The sequence below is a fragment of the Canis aureus genome, chromosome 21 (genome assembly GCF_053574225.1).
Source record: "Canis aureus isolate CA01 chromosome 21, VMU_Caureus_v.1.0, whole genome shotgun sequence".
In the NCBI taxonomy this organism is placed as follows: domain Eukaryota; kingdom Metazoa; phylum Chordata; class Mammalia; order Carnivora; family Canidae; genus Canis; species Canis aureus.
The window spans coordinates 11,885,472-11,909,826 of record NC_135631.1 but is presented as its reverse complement, the minus strand read 5'-3'; the positions used below and the strand labels follow the sequence as shown (position 1 = coordinate 11,909,826).

The 24,355-nt window shown below is 51.7% G+C and overlaps 1 protein-coding gene across 1 annotated transcript in view; it reads left to right on the top strand.

Annotated features, from left to right (window-relative positions):
- SYT13 (synaptotagmin 13) overlaps window positions 1-24,334 on the top strand; it is a 44,524-nt gene extending 20,190 nt beyond the window's left edge. Inside the window, exons 2-6 of the mRNA XM_077862994.1 lie at window positions 9,332-9,557; window positions 12,727-12,861; window positions 14,355-14,656; window positions 18,876-19,005; window positions 20,671-24,334. Coding sequence (XP_077719120.1) covers window positions 9,332-9,557; window positions 12,727-12,861; window positions 14,355-14,656; window positions 18,876-19,005; window positions 20,671-20,975 — 1,098 coding nt within the window. The 3' untranslated portion in view covers window positions 20,976-24,334. The remainder of the gene's footprint in view (window positions 1-9,331; window positions 9,558-12,726; window positions 12,862-14,354; window positions 14,657-18,875; window positions 19,006-20,670) is intronic.
- Window positions 24,335-24,355: the final 21 nt, after the last annotated feature.

The following is a 24,355-nucleotide window of genomic DNA, read 5'->3' as shown; positions in this document are numbered from 1 at the left end:
GACAGCAAGGCTAATTCACTGACAGACCTCCTCGTCTATTGCATCTCCTGGTCTGTCGCATGAGGTACCAGCGAGGGGGTGGGGAGTGTCCTGGGCCCCACAGAGGAGCCTTCTTAGGTTTTAAAATGACAAAGGAGGGGGAAGAAAGTAGGTGAGTCCCCAGGGAGGGGGATTTGAAAAAGGATGAGGGTACAGACTTGTAATAAACAGAAGAGGAGGTGTTGGAAGGGGTATTGAAAGATGTAACGGTGGCTGGGTTGCCATGGAAACACTGTGTGGTGCCTGGACCGGAAGACAAGCTGCTCCTTCGAAGTGAATTTCAACCTTGCAGCTGGAAGTACGCCCTTCCCCAGCATACACCCTCCCCTGGGGCCTGACCCCCTGCGTTTGCCCATAAGCCTCTAAGAAGTAGAGGTCTGGTACCAGCAGTTCCCCTGGAGTAGGGGATCCACCAGACAAGTAGTTGGGGACCCGAGGGGACCTGCTGAGAGACAGGGAGGCTGTGTCCAGGAGGTGCTCACCACACCAAAGGCCGTGTCTACACCTATCCTACTTGAATTTCTGGGGCCTTTCCAAAACCGGGGTGTTCCCACATGGGCCACAGGGACCACCCACATTACAGCCGTGCTGGGGAGCTTCTCAGACATGCAGGTTCCCCAGGCTCGACCTAACACCTCTGAATCAAACATCTGAGCTTTCGGGTTTCAGAAAAATCTGAATTGTTCACTTCGGCAGGTGGGAATTATGCATATCCAAGTGTGAGAAAGCAGCACCTATAACCCAGTTCCTTCAATCAAAGGGTGCGTAGAGGCGTTGGGGCAGTGGGGCCACCCAGTGGCCTGGGCATCAGTCTCCATGGAAGGAAAACACCAGTGAGCAGTAAAGTATGACTGAAGATGAGAGGAGGTGGAGAAGGGGGCAGGAAGCAGGGCAGAGCGGTCGGTGTAGGGCTCTGGAGTGAGTCTGTCTGGGTTTGACTCGAGCCCCTCCACTCACCAGCTGATGGTGCTTCCTATCTGGAAAAGAGAATTGATCCTAGGAGCACTTCCTGATAGTGTCATTGTGGGGATTCAGTGAACAAATACCTACACAGTGCCGGGCCCAGGTCGGCAGAGCCACAAGGTGGAAGAGGCCGGGACTCTGAGTTTTGAGAAGGTCCGGTAGACCTTTTAAGACTATAAGAAACCAGCTTTTCTTGTGCTCGGCCATATAGGTGTGGGAGTTGTTTGTTACACAGCAGTGAGCATGGCCTGACTCCTACAAGGCTGTTAACAAGTAGCCTGTTAGCTATAAAGCTTCAACCAGTTGTAGGGGTGTGCAGAGATGCTCTCTCGAGGGAATGGGCAGTGGGGACCAAGCCTTTGGGTTGGTGAAGAGCCTCTATGACTTCACCCCAAGTTCTCTTTGGGAGAATTGTATATACGACTGGAAGGAATTCCCACTCACAGTCTCGGCCTCCAGGAGTTGGTTCTTTCCCAGAAGCAAAATGACCATTTCTCACCATTAACTTCTAGCTTGACCTGATGGACTTACTGCCCATTGTCCAGACATTAGGGAGAGAGTCCTGCTTCTCTACTAGGAGAGAGCCTGTGTGTGTGTGGGGGGGGGGGGGGTGCGGTGTTGGAGGCAGAGCCAGTGTCCTGGGAAATATCTCAAGTCACAAAATAGACAAGGGCAACTTTTCCTTCCTGGTGATAATTTAAAACATTTTCATCCTAAACCAATCGCATGGCACCAGATACAAAAAGGCACATTAATTTTCATGATAGAATTAGAGATTTCAGGAAAGATTCCCAATTGCTCCAGAAGACTTTCCCTTTCCCTAGAAGATGTGTTATCTTTCTCTGCCCCTAGAGCTGCTTTGAAAGGAAAGTTGAGAAACACTGATCTGGAGACCCCTGGATCCTAAATAGAAGTCCATAGACAACAGTTCTGAGCTGGCTGTATTAGGAATCACTTGGGACCCTTGCTGAACACTCAGATTTTTTTTTTAAAGATTTATTTATTTATTCATGAGAAACACAGATTGAGAGGAGAGGCAGAGATATAGGCAGAGGGAGAAGCAGGCTCCTCGCAGGGAGCCCGATGCGGGACTCGATCCCGGATCTGGGGATCACAAGCTGAGCCAAAGGCAGGTGCCCAACCACTGAGCCACCCAGGCGTCCCAACACTCAGATTCTTATGCCCATTTCAGAAAGCCTAATTCACCAGGTTGGATCGAGGTGTGTGTGTGGGGGGGGGGGGGGAGGAGGGGTTGTCTCTATATCCACTTCTCTCTAAATTATTAGTGAGGTACAGTTCACATGCAGTGAAATGCACACTTTAGAAGTGTATAGCTTAATCAATTTTGACCAATATTTATCCCGTGGGCTGTAACCACACCTCTAACATGCCTCTTGCCATTCACCTCTCCCAGAAGCAACCGCTGTTCTGATCTCTATCACCACTGATCAGTTTTACCTGTTCTAAAACTGCTTGTAAATCAGTGTTTCTCAGTCGGCACTACTGACATTTTGGGTTGGATAATTAATTCTTTGTTGTAGGGCTCTGTCCTGTGCATTGGAGGATGGTTAGCGGCATTCCTGGCCTCCACCCAGGAACAGCCTCCACCTGCCAGTTGTAACAAGCAAATACGTCTCCAGACGTTGCAAATGTTCCCTGAGTTAAGCACTAGTGATAAAAATTGAATTATGCAAAAAAAAAACTAAAAAAAATTGAAGTATGCAGTATATATTTTTACGTATCGTGACATACATCCTTTCACTTAGCACATTTTTGTGATTTTTCTCTATTGTTGAGCACACAGATAATTTATTTCTTTTTATTTTTGAGGACTATTCCATCACAAAACTATGCCACAATTTGCTTAACCCATTTTCCTGTTGATGGACATCTGGTGATGCCAGCGTGGGGCTGGAATGAGTAAAGTTACTAATATTTTCATTGTCTCTGGATGAATACCTATGGGTACAATGGTTGGACCATAGGGTAGATAGAATTTGTCTGAAAGTACAAGTTGTCCAAAGTGGTTTACAGTTTTCTCTTCCAAGCAGTGTATGAACATTCCCATGAACTCCCATCCTTGCCCGTACTTGATATTGTCACTCTTTTGAAGTTTAGCCATTCTGGTAGATGTGTCATAGTTTACATTTTTTATGGCTTCTTGGAAAATTCTCCCAAACAGATGCATTAGTTGTATAGTGCCATCTAACAAATTATCCCCTAAATTAGTGGCTCAAAATCACACCAGATTGCAGTTCCTGAGGGTCAGGAATCCAGCCCTGGCATAGCTGGGTCATCCGGCTCTGGGTCGCATTGTCCAGGGCTGCGGTTATCTCAGGGCCTGACTGGGGAAGATCTACTTCCAAGTTGTTGGCAGCATTCAGTTCCTGCCAGGCCTTGCCACCTGGGTCTCCCCATGCTCCCCAGGCAGCTCTCAACATCACGGCCTGCTTGTCAGAGGGAGCAGACAAGATGAAATCTCATTCTTTTGTAACCTAATCTCACACGTGACATCTCATCACATATTCTATTCATCAGAAGCGAGTCACGAGGTCCAGCCCACAGCCAGGGGAAGAGAATTACACAAAGGGGTGCATACGAGGATGTGAGGGGTCCTGGAAGCCACTGTAGGGCCACCTGCGCCAGCAGCTCTAGTGGGAGAAGCTTGGTCTGCACCAGAGCTGCTCACACCATCTGTGGGAGAAGAACCTGTTTTGTCTTAACACCCATTTACCGAATCACAGAAGAGTTCGGGGACAGACCCCAATGCACGAACCCCACTTTGCATATAGCACTCGTCTCGACCCCAGGGTTAAACAAGTAGTTCCAACATTTGTTGAGGGTTTGTTGATGCTAGCCTCGGTGCTAGGAGCTTTATCTCGGTTCGCTCAATCTGACCCCAGGCCATAGGTGTTCTTGTTAGCATCCCCATTTAATAAATGAAGAAACTGGGAGCACAGAGAAGTTAGTGAATCAGACTCAAGATCATATAGCAAGTAATTGGCAGGACCTGGGCTCCAGCCACACTGTCTTGTTCTGAAGCTTGAACCACCAGGCTCCATCTGAGACTCTGGGACACGTTAGGGTGCATATCACTAGCCTCAGAGCCCAGAGTGATAGACGCTGGCAGCCTCTTTCTCCAGCCCAGCTGGAGGGGGGCTTTGCTGTGCTTAGCCCCAAACCCCAGCTGCAGCTGCAGTGGCCTGTGTTTGACATGATCCAAATACTCTAGGTTTGACTCTCTCCCCTCTGTCCTCTCCTTTTTTCCTTTTAAAGTTCAAGGATAAGGGATGAAGCCATCTGTCCCCTTTTCTAGCCAGAGTTAGCTTCGCCCACCCGTAACGTCCTGGGTGCTGTGATGCTTTAAGATGGATGCCCTAGCACGAAAGCCCAATTTAATAAACAGCCTTCAGGTGGAAAAATTAATCATGTCGCAAAAGGGGTCACCTAACATCTCTGGTAAGGTTAAGCGTTTGTTTACAGATCATTAACTGCATAATTAATTTCTCTTTTTCCAACACAGGCCCCATAAGTGAAGGACAGTGTCTGTCTTGTTCACTTCTGTGTCCCTAACACTTAGCATAGGACCTGGCCTGTAGCAGGGCTCAATAAATATTTGTTCGTTAAATGAAGGCTCGCCCCCTCCTCCCCACACCATCTGTCTTAGCCTGGATTAGGGAAAACTGAGCCTGCTCTGAGGCCTCTGTGCTGCTCTGCAGCAGGAAGTGCAAAGGGATGCGGGCGGGGGAGCACAGGGAGGACACACACTGGGGCGTTACTGAGCCAGCCACCACCTGGCATCAGGGTGATTGCTGGAGGTGTCAGCTTCCCAGAGGTGACTGGAGATACTTTTGGGAGGGGTAGGAAGGAGGAGAGGAGAAGAATTCAGGTCTGGCTTCCAGCTCGCAGTGGTCAAGCCCCCCTGACCCTCTAACGTGGGGGTGTATTAAGTCGTGGCACAGCCGGGTTGCCCTAGGGCGGGCCCAGAGTGTCCCTGGGCATCTCACAGGCTCAGCAGCCCCTGAGAAACCCCAGGGCAGATGGCAAGAAGGGAGTGGGGTGGGCGTGACCACAAGGCGCAGTGGGGCTGTGCCCTGTGAAGCTGCTCAGAGTCCACACTCAGCAGCAGCAAGTGGCCCAAGGCCCGGCCCCGAGACAGGTGAGGCAGGGAAAACCTGCGGAGACACACCAGAGAGATCTCTGTACCTGCCATGCCAGCACAGGTCGACGTTCCCTGATTGTTGAATGCCTACCCCTCTGGAAGCTTCCCCCTGATTCATTCTGCGTGGGTATCTCCACCCTGGGTTCAAGGGACATTGGAGAGAGAATCCCCACTTCCAAATCCTGCCCGTCTCGCCCTGCGGGGTTAGGCTTGAACGCAAGCCCTTGTTTGAGGATCTGCTCCCCTGTACCCCCCTCCTCCCAGCCATTCTTGCTTGTGCTCCACTCGTGATGCTTTCCCAGCCCCCCTCCCTCACTCCCAAACCTTTTTTCTGCTTCTGGGCCACTGGAGTTCCAGCTGTTTAAAGTGGAAACATAGATGCACGTGAAAGATTTGGTGGAACCAGAGTCTTGAAATGCAAGGAATAAAGTTTGTACAAGAGAACGGGGTAGGTAATCAGCTGCTGCTTTTCCTGCTTGAACAGAGTCATGTAGCAGTCATCGGACTCTGCTCTCTGGCCAGCTAAGGCCTGCAAATCACTCTCCACTTCGGGGAGCCATCGCCACACAGGATCTTACCAGGGCAGGGCAGGGCTAGACAGCGAGCGAGCACGCCCTTGGCCGGGTGCGGGGACATTCAGGAGGTGGGAATGGTGTCCGAGCCCTGGCGGTTTCTCTACCCCAGTCATGGTGTCCTGGGACGCCCACTGAAAATGCAGGGCATCAGTTCAGGATGCTCCCGGCTGCAAATCCCAAAGACCTCCCTCCGAACCAGCCTGAGCAATACGGACAGTACTGCTCGGGTGACTTGAGGGACAGAGGTGGGATACCAGGCTTGAGTGATTCAGGGGCTTAATGATCCCGTCACCGGAGACAGTTTCCTTTTTTCTCCCCACCCTGCCATCCACCACGTCCACGCTGGCTGAAGGCCGGCTTATCCCGTAGTCACCAGATAGGGCCACAGGCTTCCTGTCCAGCCGGGGAGGGGATCTCTTCTCCTACCGTGAAATGCAAGGCTTTCCATTCTGTCCGGGTTGGCTTTCCAGGACAGGTGCCAACCTCTGTGGTGGAAACAGTACCCGAGGACTGATAGGATCAGGCTAAACAGGTCCCTGCCCGCCACCCCACAGCTGCGGCTGGGGTGCGACTCAGGAAACCTGGCGATCTGGAGGGAGGGCAGCACGGACAGGACAGATATTTGCAGACAGCTGGGAAAACCCCGACTTTGTGCTCTGGGGCTGCACATGAAGCTCTCGTCAGAGCTTCATGTGCAGAGTAGGGAGAAAGGCCGACCCAGGCTCTGTGGAGAATTGAGGCAACACAGAGGGAGCCTCAGTCAGAACCGAGCCCGGTGATAATTTTCCTACGAAAAATGCAGAACCGGCCCAATGTGATCAAACTGGAAGGCAATCAGCATAGCCCTCTTTCCAAAGGGATTGAACTGGGTTTGAAACCAAACGTAAAACCACAAAAGTGTCCCCCAAACCAGCCAAACGACGTAGTTCTGGACCCAGCAAGTGACAGGATGGCTCCGAGAAGGCGCTGGGTGCCCAGTAGTCCCCGTGGGAAGCCGAGCGCCCTTGTCTGATGAACAGGATGGAGCAGCAGTGGCCCGAACCCGGACGCTGCCATCGTCACTTAGCATCCAGCGTCCAAGACAAACAGGAATTTGTTCCTTTTTTTTTTTCTTCTTTTTTAAAGCAGCTGCAGGGCAGTGGAAGTGATGCAAATTTGCAGTCAAAGTATCTGGAGGCCCTATCATATACCACTTGTCAGCTGTATGACCTTGAACTTCTCAAGCCTCTGTTTCCTCGTTGTACGATAGTGTAATTAATATATGTAACTCAGCCTTGGATGGAATATTGGAGGTGGGCGCCACTTGGTGGAGGAAAAAAGACATGGGGACATCAGCCCGTTGCTCTGTGTCTCCTTTCGGGGCCTGGGGCTCCTCAGGTCAGGAGCACAGCCTTCCTCCACCCCTATCCCCCCTGACCCGTACCCCACTTTCCAATGCCCCGAGGTCTAGCTCCCACCCAGGCTCCTCCCTGAAGCCCTCCCCGGCCTCTCAGATGCCTGCTTGCTGCCTGCACGCACCACCCGCTCGCCCCCAGACTGCCTGCTGCCTGCTTCTGTCCTGCCCCCCAACCAACTGCCAAATATACCTGTTATTTACTCTCCAGTGTGTGATCGACTCCCCAACTCACTTGTACCTGTGTATCTCTCACCTCTTCGTAGATCAGACTGTGGGAGTGGAACAAGCCTTGAAATCGCCTGTCACTTGAGGTGACAACTCAGAGGGGTGAAATGACCTGCCAGGAGTTGCTCAGCTCTGGCGGTTGGGGCAGTGCCAGAAACCAGGGCCCCTGATGCCCAGTGATGCAGTCAATGCGGTGGGTGGGGGTGCAAAGGGGACCTGATTTTGCAAATCATACAGGTCCCTCTGTGGGGTACTGGTCAGTATGTGTGACAGTGACAGACGTTTTCTGATGGGTGGGTATTGTGCCTGTAAAGGCTGGAAGGCTCAGGAAGGAGGTCGGAGCCACAGTGACAGTGGGCTTTGGAGCCAGGCTGACTGGGGTTGTAATCCTGCTGCCGCCCGCACGGTCTGCTCCTGGGCAGCTTTGTTCCATTTAAGTCAGAGATGCCAGGCACACTCAGCAGAGATGGGGATAGAGGTGCCTTTGCTGGTCGTACTGTCGTTTCCAAGAGAGGAATGAAGTGTTTTATCCCCTCTAAGTCCCTTAGGGCGTTGTAGGGCTGGGCAGCAACCTGCATGGTGGCCAGGAGACAACCAGCTCCTGCCTCTGGCCCCTTTGAGCCCTGGGGCACCCCTCATTTGTTATCTAGTTGATGAGGACAGTTAGGAATGCCTTCTCACTGAGATCCAGCCTCCCTCACCAACGATCAGGGACAGATGCCAATGAGGACAGAATGTCCAGGATTTCTCCTGGGATAGGCAAATGTCGAGTGTGCAAACACTGTCCACACACACTTTGCAGCAGCGTAAGCTTCTAAGTGCTGTCCCCCTCCAGGACCACATTACCCCCAGCCCTAACCCTGCTCCCACTCCCCAGCCCCTGGCTCATTGCTGTCACTAGAGAAAGCAGCCTTGACCCCTGGCCGGTTTGAATCCCTCAGGTAGAAGATATCTCAGCCCCTAATAGAGACAAAGATAGAAGATTCCACTCCTCTGTGTGAGGCAGCCCTGCAGATTTAAAGCTTCACAAGCGAGTGGGCCTTTGTGTAAAGAAAAAGACGCTCTTTCCCCTGGATGGACTAAGGCCCTACCTCAGGGCATACAGCTGGGCAAGTCGGGCACAGACTGCATTTGCCCCGCTTGCCCCTCATCTAGGCTCCTTTGTGCGGTGCACAAACCATACAGCTAAGCATGGCAGCCTTAGCCATAGTTTCATGCTGTGTACTCCCTCTGAGCAGACACCGGGGACACAGAAGGAGGAAGACAAGACCTAATGCCCCTGCTAATGGAGCCCCACGCTAATGGCCAAACAGGCCAACCCATAACAAAACAATAGAAGGTGAGCTCAGTGCTATAAAGCCAACAGCAGGATGTGGTGAAAGGGAGGGGACAGGCATGAGGGAGGGAATTAATTTATAGCAGGCCGGGGTGGGGAGTGGTTTGGCGGGGAGGAGTTGGGGGCCAGAAATCAGACCCAGAAAGAGTTCAGCCTGTTTGAGAAGCAGAAAGGTCAGTGGCTGGAGGGGTGGGAGGGAGGATTCTTGGGCCGTGTCAGAGAGGTGAGTAGGGCCGGGTTGGGCAGGGGCTCATAGGTCACTGCTTGAAGTTTGGATTTTGTTCAAAGTGTGGTGGGAATCCTGGTACTTCTGAGCCACTGGGTGGAAAAGGGAGGAAGGCAAGCAGCACAGGTGACAGTCCCGGATATCCCCTGGGGGCACAGCAGAGGACCAGTGGGCAGCAGGAGGGGGCATGGATGAACAGGACTGAAATGGCACTCAGGATGTCGTGGTTTCTGGTGGGTTCGGAGATGCCGTTTTGACTTCTTAGGTGGTGCCCCTAAATGCGGAAAGGGACCACAGTCTTCCCTCGGCCTCTCATGAAACGTCAGGTCACGGCATCTCCTCTCTGTGGGTAGGACACAGGCGGGACCCGGTCCCCTCATGGACTAATCCGAGCGATGTGTGTTTGCAGTTCAATGTTAAAAAGTCCACGGAGCCCGTCCAGCCCCGAGCCCTCCTCAAGTTCCCAGACATCTACGGACCCAGGCCGGCTGTGACAGCCCCGGAGGTCATCAACTATGCGGACTACACTCTGAAGCCCACGGAGGAGCCTGCTGCACCTGCCAGCCCCCAGGCCCCGAATGACAGCCGCCTCAAGAGGCAGGTCACAGAGGAGCTGTTCATCCTTCCTCAGAATGGTAGGGGTCTCCTGCCCCCGGTTCCTTTATAGGCAGGACTGGGGGAGGGGGCGGGAGGGGGGCTGCCTAACGGCGTCTCTGTAGATGCCGCACATGGCCAGCCCCAGCATCCATAGCATTGGACTCTGGGCAAGCAGGTGGGCCTGGGGCCGGAGCTACGGTGCTTTATTCCTGCAGGTCTATTGCTGCATTGCTTCCCTCCCAGACCTCCAGCTTCCCACTGGGCAGTGGAGGGTCCTCCAAGTCATGCAGAAGAGTTGTGATTAGATCGTGGGCTTTCAGCATCATGGGTTCGAGTCTCTGCCCTTTCATGTACTTGCTGTGTGGCCTTGGTCCTGTTGCTAACCTTTCTGGGCCTCACTTTCCTTATACACAAAAATGGGACTGCAGAATTATCTGCCCAGTAGGGCTGTAGTGAAGTGTAAATAAAATAACATATATAAAGTACTCATCCCAGGGTGTGGCCCAAAGGATGTAAGCACAACATATTGTTATTATTGTGTTTCTCTCCTTCTCATCAGTGTGGACTTCAAGATAGAACACCGTTCAGGGTACAGTGCTGTGCTGGGCTCTGGGGCAGATGTGCAAAGCAGACATGTCCCTAACCCAAAGGAGCATGCAGGCTTTCTTTCTTTCTTTTTTTTTTTTTTAAGATTACTTATTTATTTATTCATAGAGACGAGAGAGAGAGAGAGAGAGAGAGAGAGAGAGAGAGGCAGAGACACAGGCAGAGGGAGAAGCAGGCTCCATGCAGAGAGCCTGATGTGGGACTTGATCCCGGGTCTCCAGGATCACACCCTAGGCTGCAGGCGGCACTAAACCACTGCGCCACCGGGGCTGCCCGCATTCAGGCTTTCTTAAGGAGGCAAGAAATACGGCCGGGAGAATGGATGGCTGTGTGGTTTGGGGGTTTTGTGCATGTGGTTGGACAAGGAGATGGCAGTAGAGGAAGCAGCTCTGACATTGACCCCGATTTTTGTGCATCTCCTGGCCCGGGTCCAGGTGTACCCCATGTGGCCAGTGGACAGACACCCTTCCACCCAGACCTACCCAGGACCATGGTGATTAGCCTGGCATTTCTTGAAGAACAGATTCATGTAGCGCCTGTAGCATGAATGAATCTGCTTCACTTTTAGACTCCAGCCTACATTTTGTTTTTATTTTAAAGATGGTCTTTTTATTTGAGAGACAGAGAGCATGAGCAGGGGGAGGGGCAGAGGGAGAAAGAGAAGCAGACTCCCTGCTGAGCAGGGAGCCTGATGCAGGACTCGATCCCAGGAGCCCAGGATCATGACCTGAGCCAAAGGCAGACGCTGACAGACTGAGCCACCCAGGTGATCCAACCTGCCTGTTTTAAATAGGTAAAAATATTTAATATGGAGGACTTGAGATAAAAATATTTATATGGAGGACTTGAGAGCTAAAAATATTAATATGGAGGACTTGAGAGCTTAAGCTTGGAGGGTGGGGAAGAGCTTGCATGAGGAGCCTTGGGGGTAGTGATCAGAATCGTAATTTCTCAAAGCTCTGATGAAGCCAGGATCGGTTGCTCTCCACCACGAAGAGCAGGAGAGTGTGTCAGAGACTGGAACTTTGAAGAATTCAGAACATTAGCTCATCTTCTCTTTGTCGTCATTCCTCATTCTTTTTTCCCACCCCGGAAGCCAAGCACTGGCTCGACAGAAAGCAATCAGGAGTTGATTCTTCAGCAGTATTGGCCAGAGGCATGGGGGTGCCTATTGGATGTTGTCCCCAGGATGCTGGACATGTCTTGCTCCCAGCCGTGACGATCCTCAGCTCTCTGTGTAGCTCAGCGTCCCGTTTCTGGAAGCTGAATCCATCCCTGCATTACCAAGTGGGGCCAGCTTTGGTCTGGTTTTGATTTTGAAGGCTGAGGTCATCTGAGAGCAGAGAGCTCTGGGTGCCAGGCAGGCCCCCTCCTGTCACTGACCCTGCTGTGGTCCTCCGTGCGGCGCCCTTGGAAGCCACATGGGTCCTGCGTGTGTGTTGGTTTTGTTTTACTCATTGGTCACAGCCTGGTCAATCTGTTCCTTACTTAGATGCACCAGGGGAATTTTTCACCACATAACAAACCATTTGGAAGTTAAATAGTCCTTTAAATATCTACTCTCTAAATTTGTTCTGAAGATAAAAAAAAATTTAAAAATTCCAATTGGCCTGAAGTGGAGTCTGCTACAGCTGCTGAATCCTCTGATTCTTGGAATATGTTTGACTCATGACAGTCTCCCAGATGTTTGGCTCCTGTTCAAATGAGGTACAGAATGAGCAATATTTGTGTTTTTAGGAACTTCTGAATTAAAGATACGGTCATTCATTCATTCATTCCACAAGCATTTCTTCAGCCTCCCCTGAAGTTCCACCACGACCCCTGACCTTCCCCAGCATCCACTTGCCCCTTGCAGCCTCACTCTTTCACACTTATCTCCAGCTGTGAACACGAGAGGAGCAGGGATTAGAGTCTGGGACAGGTGGAGATGGGCTGGGCTTGGCTTGCCTGAAACAAGGCGACAGGGCCACACAGGCTGTGACAATTTCCCTTACTCAAAGCTCACTGTGGGCCGGGCCCTGGACCATGTACTTTCCCCGCTTTACTTCATTTCATGCAAGTAACTCTAGAAAAGAGGGACTATGATTAACTCCAGTGTAAAGATGAGGAAACTGAGAAGTCACTTGTCCAGGGTCACGTAACTATCACTTGGCAGCTCAAGTGTGACAGCAAAGCCCATATCATGGCCACTAGGCTGTGACCATCCTTCAAACTATAAACCCAGGGGCACCTGGGTGGCTCAGTTGGTTAAGCATCTGCCTGCAGCTCAGGTCATGATCCCGGGGTCCTGGGATCAAGCCCCGTGTCGGGCTCCCTGCTCCCCGGGGAGCCTGCTTCTCCCTCTCCCTCTTGTGAGAGCACTGCTTGTGCTCTCTCTGTGACAAATAAATAAATAAATAAATAAATAAATAAATAAATAAATATTAAAAAATATATAATCCCAGGACATCAGGCATCACTCTGATGTGTCCACCACGACTTGGCACTCAGCTAGAGAGACTTCGGTTTATATTCATGGCATAGGTGGCAGATGGGAAAGACAGGATCTAGAAGACAGGTCCCTGGCATGGGTGGCAGTGACGGCCTTACCTCTCTTACCAGGTGTGGTGGAGGATGTGTGTGTCATGGAGGCCTGGAACCCAGAAAAGGCTGCCAGTTGGAACCAAGCCCCCAAACTCCACTACCGCTTGGACTATGACCAGCAGAAAGCAGAACTGTTTGTGACTCGTCTGGAAGGTATTACTTTTATTTGACTTTCACGGGCTTCCATGTGTCCGTCTCCCCCGGAGGAGCTGGGCAGGGGGGATGAGAGCATCTGTGGCCCGAGGGAGCACTCTGTAATGAACGAACCCTGAAATGTGTGTATAGTTCCCGGCCCCTCTCGTATAACCTCCAAAGTGGAGAATCCTGATTGGCAAATATCTTTCTCCCAAAAGGGGATTCGGGGACCAGGCTCCTTCCATCAGGGGCTCCGTAATCCTCCCAGGCCTCCTTGTCATCTGAACCTAGCAGGTGGAAAGAGAGGGAGAAGAGGGAGAGAGCACAACCGTCCCTTAAAAGCCTGCATGGCCTGCACAGAACATGCGTCACTCCTGCTCGCCCCTGGAGCTCGGTCACATGGCCACTGGCTGCCAAGGAGCCTGGGACATGTGGCTTAGCAGGTGCTCGGCACAAAGAGGAAGGGGGTTTTAGTGAACAGCTAGCCATACCCTGCCGCAGGTGCCTTTGACATTGAATGGGGCTTTGTGCCGGATGTGGAGGGTGTTCTGAATGGGCGGTGAAGCTGCTGAAATCCAAGAACTGGGCAGTCTTTCCGAGGGGGTCAGGATGTCCCTGGTCTCCCTACCCCACCAGTTCACTTTACCATCAGCAAACAAAGCTGAGGCTTTGCAAAGGAATTGAGGTTAACAGTGGACCATTCTATGGCTCCTGGGAGCTGTGAGCAGGAGAAATTGGCCTTCTGTATTAAATTTTCTGTTTCTAGGGAGTGTTTCTCCTTTTTATGTTCTTTCAAGATTTTTTTTTAGCATTTTCACATACTTTATGACATTTGGTCTTCACAACAGTCCCATTTAGCAGATTAGTAACTGAGGCCTAGCAATCAGGTGACTTGTCTGAGATCACTCCAGCTATTGGTGCCAGAGTCAGGACTAAACCCCAGTTCCCCTGGAGCTTGGTGGAAAGTTCTAGCAGGACACATGGCTTCAGTTTTTCACCTTCTCTTCCTGGGAAAGGTCAGCTACCATTTCCCAGGGGATCATTGAGCAGCCAGCCAGAAGAGCATCACGGGTACAAGTTTCTGGATCAGTTCACACTGTGAAGCATTAAAAACACCCAAGTTTAGAATAAGAGAATGACAGAGGTAGTGGCCAAGCGAGTCGTGTCACCAGTGGTTATGTGGTAAATGTTTAAAGGACAGAACAAACAGGTACAGTATCAGAGCACAGAAGTCATTAGAGGTTTGTGGGGCCTGGCAACCCGGGGACACCTCATAGGCAGAGGGTGGGTCTCTGGGAAGCACCCCATAGTGTCCCTGTGGTCTGGGGACAGTGTGTGTGACACTGGCCACCTCGGGGAAGCTGCTGTTTCTGAGTCTCACTGAGAGGTGATTCCACAAAGCCACGGTGGTCAGCCCGAGGCTCTCAGACCCCGAGGTCACGACCACGAAGCCGGACCCGGCAGCTCGGGCCCACCTGTGCTTCTCCCCTGCCCTGTCTCGTTGGCTGCAGCTGTGACCAGCGGCCACGACGGAGGCTGTGACTGCTACATCCAAGGCAGCGTGACCAACAGGACCCGGACCGTGGAGGCCCAGACGGCTCTGAGGAAGCGGCAGCTGCACACCACCTGGGAGGAAGGCCTGGTGCTCCCCCTGGCGGAGGAGGAGCTGCCCACAGCCACCCTGCTGCTGACCCTGCGGACCTGCGACCGCTTCTCGCGCCACAGCGTGGTGGGGGAGCTCCGCCTGGGCCTGGACGGGGTGTCTGTGCCTCTGGGGGCCGCCCAGTGGGGTGAGCTGAAGACTTCGGTTAAGGTAGGGTAACCCCTTGCCGGGAAAGGTGAAACCTGGTAGTGGAGCTTGGGGTGGAGGCACTGGGCCAGCAAGTTTCACAAACCTTCCCAGTGTGTGGGTGTGCGTGATGCGCACGTGCAAGGAAGATTGGAGTGGTGAACCGGGTGGAAGGCTAGAGCAGACGCATAGCCCAGGCTGTGGAATTCCTGGCGTCTGGTTTTGCGTCTAGCTTGCCATGCAAAGAAGCCCCTGCCATCACGGAAAACATGTTATGAGTGTATTGGCTCGAACGCTGACAGTAATATCCCCATCTGAGTTCATGGGACGCTCCCTGTGTCCCTCCTGTGCGCCACGCACTGCACCGGAGATGACACCACATAGAGCCCCTCTCTCCATAGAACTTACAGGCCAGAGGGATACATTGGAGCAGGCGAGTGACGATGAAAGCAATGATACTGGACCTGTGTTGAATCCTAGGACATCTAAGAGAGGCCTAACCGAAGTGCCCTGATGGAGGGTTCTAGAAGGCCTGGTGTGAAGTGGTGTTTGTGTTGAGCTTTGAAGGACGGACTGGGTTGGGGCAGCCCCAGAGCTCAGAGCTCTCTGTGGCCACCAGCCCTGGGACAGTTCTCCCCACGCCTCTGCTGCCGGGGGAGCCGAGAGTGGATGTGAGGGGTCTGCCGAGAGGCTGCACTGTTCAGAGGGGGGTCATTTGGGAGCAAGCCATTGTTCCTCACAGTCTGGGCAGCGAGGGGTTGGAGAGGTCAGGACCCTAGGACAGTGTGTGGTTATTTAGGCCCTCGGGTCAGGGCCTGCCACCATGGATGGAACCTTCTGGGGACCAGTCTCAAGCAGCTGGTCAGTGCCTTATCGGGAGACCACCTAGCCCACAAAGCCCTACTGCCTGGCCCTTCACAGAAAGCATTCAGTGACTCCTGTGCTCGAGTAATAAAAATACTAAAAAGGGCATTCATTTTCGAGTACTCACCATCTATCAATCCCTGTGCTTGGAACGTCACTTCAGTTCTTTCTCAAAGCAGCCAGGTGGAAACGACGCTGTGACTCATTTACTGACACGGGGACTGGGGCTTAGGGTGGTTGGGTAACCCATACAGGGTCACCCAGCTGGGACGCCACCAGCTCGGCCTTGCGTCCAGGTTGGTCTGGCTGTAGGTCGGGTGCTGTGTCCTCGCCACGGTGCCATGGAAGTGCCCTGCTGCATGGGAGGCCCCATTGGCCACAGCCTTTCCTGATGGTTCCGGCCGATGGGGACACCTGCCCCCCCTCCTTTCTGCTACCATCTCTTCCTCGCCTTACTTTTCTTTCTTTCCCAGGCTCAGAAAGTCGATAAAAATTGACAGCCATTCTCAGCTGGAACCAGGCTGTTCCGAAGCACGCTCTCTAATGAGTGTGTGATTTGGGACTTGAACAGAATCACAGCCGGGGAAGAGGATCTGACACATTGGTTTATTCAGCTGGTAAACCAGCTTTCTCTGGAAGTGGAGGGGCTCCCCCAGGGCTTTGGAGACTTTCGTGCCATGGGGGCCGATCTAGCCTCTCCAGGGGGAAGTCTTGGATGGGCTGTCCCTCCCTCCTAGAAGAGCAAAACATGTTCATTCATCCCAAGAATACCTTGCCGGTTTCCAGCAGGTGCCAGGAGCTGGGGACACAGCGGTCATTAAGAGGAAGCCCATCCCATCACGGCGTGCTCACTGTCCTCAGCATCATGCTCATAGGTGCTACCGTGCCACAAAGACACCCTCACCCTCATGGCCCACTAGCCTGCTTCCACGCTTGTGAGCGATGTCAGAGGCAGCATGTTGGCAGACGTAGGCCCTGGCACCCCAGGCGGGTGAGGGTGGGTGGGCCTGGCCCCAACTGGAGCGTGTGAGCTGATGTGAATGAGATGGGTGCAACCTTCAAGTGGCTGCGGCCCCGGAGCCTCTCTCCTCTAGGCCAGAATGGGTTAACCAAGGGGCTGTCCGTGCCCCAGTTCGCACCAGAAGACGCTCAGCCAAAATGTGGCATGTGCGTCACCAAGGATCATGGAGCAACCCACTCCAAGGGCATCTTGGATGACTCATGGAGAGCCCAGGAGAAAGACGGGGGCAGGGTGAGGGTGAAGGAAGCCTTATTTTTGTCGGCAGGTACTTGAAGCAGCAGAGCCGAGGAGGTAGAGGCTGCTAAGATCGCCGGGCTGTGGTACAGCCGGTGGGGCTCATCCGGGGCTCTTGACAAGCCCTTCACCAGCTGACGGGCCCAGACTCCTCTCACCTGGCTTAGGGGAGACAGGACGCTGATGCTGGATTGTCCCCAGCTACAGCCCAGGCCAACCGTGGACCTCCAAGAAGTGATCTTGAATCGGGAGGTTGGGGTCCATGCAGCCCTGCTGCCACCCCTCTGGGTGCCCGGACAGGTCCCTGAGCCCACTTCCTTCACTGTGGAATGAGACGTCTGAAAAGCCCCGGGTTAGGACTCGGGCTTCGGTGTCAGACTAGACCTCCGTTCAAGGCTCGGCTTTGCTACTTCCCTTACTTTGGCTACATGACCTCAGGCAGTGACGTGCCCTCTCAGAGTCAAGGTCTTCTGCGTAAAATGGGAATGAGATTAGTGTCGCTAGGGTTGTTGTCAAGATTCAGTAGGATGTCTCACTCTTCTTTCTCACAAGTATTTGTTGTGTGTCAGCTGGATGCTACCTGCTGGGCAGTGGCTTTGTGGAGCTTCCAGCCTAGTGGGATAGATGATGCAATTGCACCGAGCACATAGTAAGTGTTTAATTAGTCTTAGCTGCTATTATTCCTGTCATTGCCAAAGTCCCTGGCAGCTCTTGAATCATTTTGTCATGTGACCTATTTACTCAGGGCCTTTTGAATCACTGGGGTCAGGTTGAAGATATTTTTTCCCACAGAGGACAGGGGTGACCCGGGCAGAGGGCTGGCCAGCCTCATCCAGCCCCCCTCCCAAAACCCAGACTGGCTCCTCTTCATCCAGAAACAATATTCCCACTTAGTCATCTCAAAAAGTGCTGGTTGTCCTTCCTTGATGATCAATGGTGATAATCTCAGCGGATAGTTCCACGGCGCTTACTGTGGGCCGGGCCCATTGGCGGGATATATTATTATTCCCATTTTACAGACGAGGAACTGGAGGCGTGGGGAAGTTAGGTAGCGTGCTGGAGGGTGCACAGCGAGGGAATGGTATGACTGGAGCTCAGCCCCAGATGGTCTGGTGCCAGAGTCTATACCCTCAGTACCAACTTGGGTCAGTGACAGACATCTGCCTCCTAGGGGGCTCTTTGGGTCATTTATGTCCCTCGGTGGGTTTGTTGAAATTCCAAATTATTTTTTTTAAAGATTTAACCACTTATTCATAAGAGAGAGAGAGGCAGAGACATAGGCAGAGGGAGAAGCAGGCTCCTCCCAATGTGGGAGCCCAATGTGGGACTCGATGCCCAGACCCGGGAACACGCCTTGAGCCAAAGGCAGATGCTCAACCACTGAGCCACCCAGGCATCCCAAAATTCCAAATTCTTGTAGGAATTTCAGCAGAGATGCTCTAAAGCCAGAGACGGAGGAGAGGCATGTTGGATGCTTCACGGAGGCATCCGTTACCTCCCGCAGAGTGTGGTTATTGCCAGTGGTCTCTGGGGCCCTTCCTACCACTGCATGCCCAGCTTTTCTGTTGACACAGTTGGCCATTCTGTTGACCAAGCAAGGCCCTGCTCAGCATTCGTACATCACATTATTGACTCTCAGCCCTACAGGGGCTGGAAAGAATTATCTTTTCAAACAGAGTAATGAATCACAACTCCCCACTGCCCCAGGAGCCTGACCGGTGGATGCAATGGTTCTCAAACTGTGTCCCCTAGAACCCTAGTGTTCTATAAAGATACCCCAAGACTTTGTAGGGGTGGTGGTAGTGAAGGGTCAGAAGGGGTCCTGGCCCTCTGCCCCTGCCACATGCTAAGTGTCATCTCTTTGATCTGTTTTCTGTGTTGGGTTTGAATACTTGATATTCAGAAAATCACATTTTGTGCAAATGAAAAGTTCTTATTAAAGCACATGCTGCCCATAATTCCTCTGTGCCCTCCTCCCTTCTGCGGGAAGGTACTGTTGGTGGGTAAAAGGTTTCTGGGATGCCTGTCGGGTACAAGTCCAGTGTGACCCCAGCCTCAGCTTTAGTTGATGGGTCAGCAGCCACCCCTAAGTGCAGCTCCCCTACATCATCCTCTCTGTTTCAGGAGCCATCTGCAGGAACTGGAGAGGTCCTTGTGTCCATCAGCTACCTCCCGGCTGCCAACCGCCTCCTGGTCGTGCTCATTAAGGCCAAGAACCTCCACTCGAACCAGTCCAAGGCGCTCCTGGGAAAGGGTGAGTGAGATCACACGCTCTTCTTTAAATTCATATCATTTACCCCTGAGCCAATCCCTTCCTCGGGCCTGGGTACGCCCTATCTAGAGCTCCCTACCTTGCAGACCCACATGTGAAGAACCAGTCTTACTCGTGATCAGAAGAAACTAAGGATCGAACCGTAGCCACAGAGAGGAGTATCTGGACTGTAGCTCAGCCTGTCACCCCCACTGGGCTGGATGCACCTCACTGGTAGCTGTCAGGAAGGCCAGGCTGCCCTCCTGTCTTAGCTCGCTATCACTGTGTGCCCCACACCCACCCCAGTCTCTTCTTTCTTCTCAGTTTTTGCCAACCTGCCACCCCCACACCAGCTGAGTGTGGGTGCTGACAGAAGGTGTGTGGGTGCATGGGCTGAGGCGGCCCGAAGCTAGGGCGTCTGTGCCCCATATACCCAAGTAAGCATCTCTTCAACATTCTGGAAGCCTCAGTTTTTCCTTCTGGATCCCCCAGCACAGACCTCGAGTCTTGGGCACCAAAGAGGCTCTCTTGTCAGAGCAGGAAAGCAAGCAGCACTGGTTAGCAGCGTGATACCTGGACCCAGAGCCAAGTGTTCATAGCAGGATATAAATAAACAGATATTTATAGCAGGATACAAATAAAGAATTACCACCGCATTCAGAACCTTTGAATTTGGGGCAAATGAAATCAGAAGAGCTGGTCTTGCCGACAGAGTCCCCAGCCAAAGTGTCAGAATTCAGTGCCTTTCCTCATCCCCTCCAGACAATTCTTTGCTTCCTGCTCTTTTTTTTTTTTTTTTTTACAGCTCCTGTCAGGACAATTACAACACAACACTGTCTCTCAAATCTATCTGCTGAAATAACAAACTAGCCACCCGGGGGTGATAATTATAGCCATAAATACCGAGGAACAATTATTCTCGCATTAGCTTCAGGAACCTTGACTAATGAAAACATAATCCAGCTTCTGAGCCTTGTGGTGTTCCATGCAAGCTTGTCCTGTGACCTGTGCTGATGTCCTGGGGGGGGGGGGGGCAGCTCTAGTGGTGCAGTACCTGTGGGGGCCAAGGCAGTCTGCCCTCACCCTCACCCTATGAAGCTGGGGTGCTCAAGTAAAATTTATAAACCAACAGAAGAGAAGAACTGAACCAACCAGCAGGAGACCTTCTATCTGAATAATCCACAAAAATGCTTGGATGGAGAACCGATGGGATAAAGGCATAGGGATGGCTCAGTTTTTCTGGTCTGAATTGAAAATCATAGCTGCAGTATACCTGAGCCATTATTGTGGACCTGGTTTGATGTGGGACATGAAGACACTTGCAAGGGTGCATGGCAAGTTGCGCTTCCAGCCTGACCCAATCGTGGGCCACCCAGTGACCACCCTGATGTATTATACTGTTGTTGGTTTTCCACACTACAGTCTAAGATCTATGGAGGCAAGAACTTTTGCTGTACCCCCAGGTCTAGTGCCTCAGGGTAGGCATTTAATAATTGTTGACCAAATGCATAACCTAGTGATGGCTGCAGAAAGGGGTGGGCCTGGAGAGGGGGAGCCTCGGTGTAGATCTTCAGCCAGAGATGCTGTCTCTCCAGCCCTAGGAAGGAGCATCACCCTGGGCCCACCACACCCCACAAGCTCACCCTTCTGTCTCTCTCTTTCCCCCAGATGTCTCTGTCAAGGTGACCTTAAAGCATCAGGCACAGAAGCTGAAGAAGAAGCAGACAAAACGGGCCAAGCACAAGATCAACCCCGTGTGGAACGAGATGATCATGTTCGAGCTGCCCGATGAGCTGCTGCAGGCCTCTAGCGTGGAGCTGGAGGTGCTGGGCCAGGATGAGGAGGGGCAGAGCTGTGCGCTTGGCCACTGCAGCCTGGGCCTGCACGCCTCGGGCTCTGAGCGCAGCCACTGGGAGGAGATGCTCAAGAACCCTCGCCGGCAGATCGCCATGTGGCACCAGCTGCATCTGTAGCCAGCCACCTGGGCTCCTCCCTTCTCGGGCACAACCCGGCCCGTCCAGCCCTGCTCTTCTCTGCAACGTCCTCTTTGTACCCCATCCTCATTCTGACACCCAGGAGACAGATGTGTTTGCAAAGGCCAAGACCCCGTCCCTCTCTTAGTACATTCTTGTTTCAAAAACATGAGCAGGGCAGTGTGTGGAAACAGGACATTTGGGTTGCACTGCAGAGTGCATTTTGCTCATCTGTGCAGTGGAAGAGACACTTGTCAAATACAGCCCATGGGCAGGTTTCGCAGGTGGGGTCAGGCCAGATGCAGGGAAAGTTTAATGTGGGGAATAATGTCTACAAAGAATGGGGGTCTTTAAAAATAAGCATTTCAAAACTGATGGAGGAAATAAAGTATCCTGGATCAACTCCTAGAGTTAGGGAGTGTCAAGGTGGGATGACCTCTTAGCCAGCATGAAATTGTGCCCCTGACCCATGACAGTAACCCAGTAACTGAGGTTCTCGAACCTTAGTGTGTGAAGATCACCAGCAGATCCCCCGGGGCCCACCTGTTGACATTCCAAATCAATATTCCTGGCCACAACCCAGGCATCTGCATTTTTAACAAGCACCATGTGGTTTTGATGCAGAGGTTGGAGCAGTGCACTCGGAGAAATCCCTTCTGCGACATTCCAGACAGGTTTTCCCAGAGTCCCGGTCGGGACTCCAACACCCTGGGGCAGCCAGCTCCGATGCTGGACATCTCAACTGTCTGTGTGAAATTTGGGAGGCCTCTCTGGTTTTTTTTTTTTTTTTAATTTTAATTATTTTATTTCTTAATGTTTTCATTTGTGCTCTTCAGATCCTGTTCTTGGATTGAACTTTGTGCTTTTTATTGAAGAACTCTGTTGTTTTATCTCAAAATCAGTTTATGTTATACTCGGGGAGATCTTCCTTAACAAGGTATAGGTGGGATCCCCTGGTCGTCACCAGGCGCTAGTTGTCACACCCACCAGCATCACCAAAGTGACCCTCTGAGACAGATCCATCTTTCTCAGCATTGCAGCCATTTCGGGAGGAATTCAGTGTGAGGCACATATTGATTTAGTCCATTGTATCTGGCTACGTGGAAGTGAGAGAAGAAGGGATCTTGAAATAAGAAAAGAGAGTCTTTTGCAAATGTGCCTCCCTTCCTCAATTTTCGGGGCCGCCACTTTCATCAGTAAGTAACCAGCAGCTAGGTTTCAAATTCCTACCTTCTTATTCCAAACAGCTGTCCACATGGTCAATTAAATGCTGAATCTTGCTGAGTGGGTATAATATTTGCCCATGAACCAGGATCCCTGGGTTCTGTTGTTGGCCACCTGTAAAATAGGCCCAATGACATGGCAACTCTAGCTCTGTGAATGATGAACTAGCGTTCAGAAACTCTAGGCGCTCCCTGGCTAAAAACAAACTGTGGCCACCCGCAGATCATCTTTAAGCTTCAAGATGGCAGCTGACAATGACTGGAAGGTGCCAGAACCATCCCAGGCACTTCCAGAACCGTGGATTCTGCATTTGGGCTCGTCGCTACTGATATCCAAACTGGGCTTTCAATTGTCACCCAGTCCTGTGATCTACAAGGGAACCCCCAGGCGAGGTGGGTAAGGGCCATGCTTCATGCCTGCAACAAGTCAGGCCATTCTTGGCCTCTCCATGAGAACCGGAGCAGGGGCCTCATCACCGTTGGTCATGACTTTCCCATTCTGTGCTGTAGAAAAGCATCCGAACAAAAAAAAATATCGAATCCCCGCTTAATTGGAAAGTCTTTCAGATAATTGGAAATCTTGCTCATTAGGGTTGGCCACCTCCTGCCAAGTTTTTTTTAGGCAAAGCATTTGTTAGTAATTTCCTATAACATGTTATTGAGGCTCCCCTCGCACTCTGGTCTCCCGGTTTTGGTTGGCATGGCCACAAGAAAACAAAACATTTCCTATGTGGGCTGACCAGTACTCTCTTCTTGGCAACATCCGCTACTCCAATGTAGAAAAGTCTGGATTCTAGACTGAAAATCAGGAAACATGGGTTCTGCTTCCTTAGAAATCTATGCACCTGCCCCACAGTTGTACTGAAGGATGTCTGAGGTGGGTTGGGGAGCCTCTGATGCCAGAAATATCAACTCTGCCCATGGCCATCCCATCCCATCCCAGTCATCCATTCCTTTGTACCTCAAGGATTTCGATTTCCAGATTCCAAACTAAAGATTGCCCCTGATAGGAGTCAAATGCCACCACAGAACATCTCACTTAGCAGCCATGCGCAGGAACAAGATAGGTCTTGCAGGTGGTTTTGCCCATTGTGTTCACCGCTGTGTTCCAGAAACCTAGAATAAAGCTAGCTCGTGGGGCCTCATTAAATATCTGTTGAATGAATTAATGAATGAAGATTGGTTAGGGAAGTAGACAGGAAAAGACACCTTATGGAAGTGACATAAAAATCAGTCTGCCCTGAGTCCTCAATGATAAAAGCATCTGCCATCTCAGCAGTCGGCCTGAACATTCACATGTGAGTACTCCCCTCCACCTGATGAGAGCTCGTAGCTTCCGTATAAATGTAACTAATGATTAGAAGAGAATATATTTGCTGTGATTTTCCACCAAAACTCCATCTTGGTGAATTGTAAATTGCCCAGACTGCCAAGTCGACAGACTTCAGTAATCTTCGCATCCGCGTACGTGGTACCAGACACATTTACAATTTACTACCAACCACAAGTAATTGAGCTTGTGTGAAATCAACTGATCATTTTTGAAAGGAGCAGCTTGTACTTGGTCAGGGAGTGTTTTCTAGAAAGGGCATGGAACAAGGTGAAAATAAAGTGAGAACCCATCATAGACAGGGCTGGGGCCCCCAGGATGACCTGGTTCTTTCCTAGATGCGGTGATGGGGATCGAGAACTGGGAGTCCACCCTCATTAATCCGTGACTCCACTTCTCACATCAAATCAGTGTGTATTGGCCGAGTGCCCATCGGTCAAGACCTGGCACGGGTCTATCCATTTCAATTTGAGAGATGACCTTGGTGTGGGTTGAGTGACCCATCACTCCAAATGACGCTGTGTAGAGAGGGTAAGTTGGAAGAGAGGCTCTCCGGGGGCAGTTCCTTTGGGATGGAAAGGTAGCCACGGCCTAAGCCAAATCGAGGCGAGGACCCCCAAAAGAGAGACCTAGTCCTTGTGATTTGTTTCTGCTGCCTGTGTTTCCTGTTGTCAGTGCTAAGTGTGTGTTTGTTTTGCAATCATGAACCGAAGCACAAAAAGACGCATGAGACATTGTAGTCCTATGTCTGGTGTCATACTTGGGAGCGAAAAACCTTTCAGTGGTAAATAAATAATTTCGAACTAGGTCAGGTGCCCGGTGTTTTC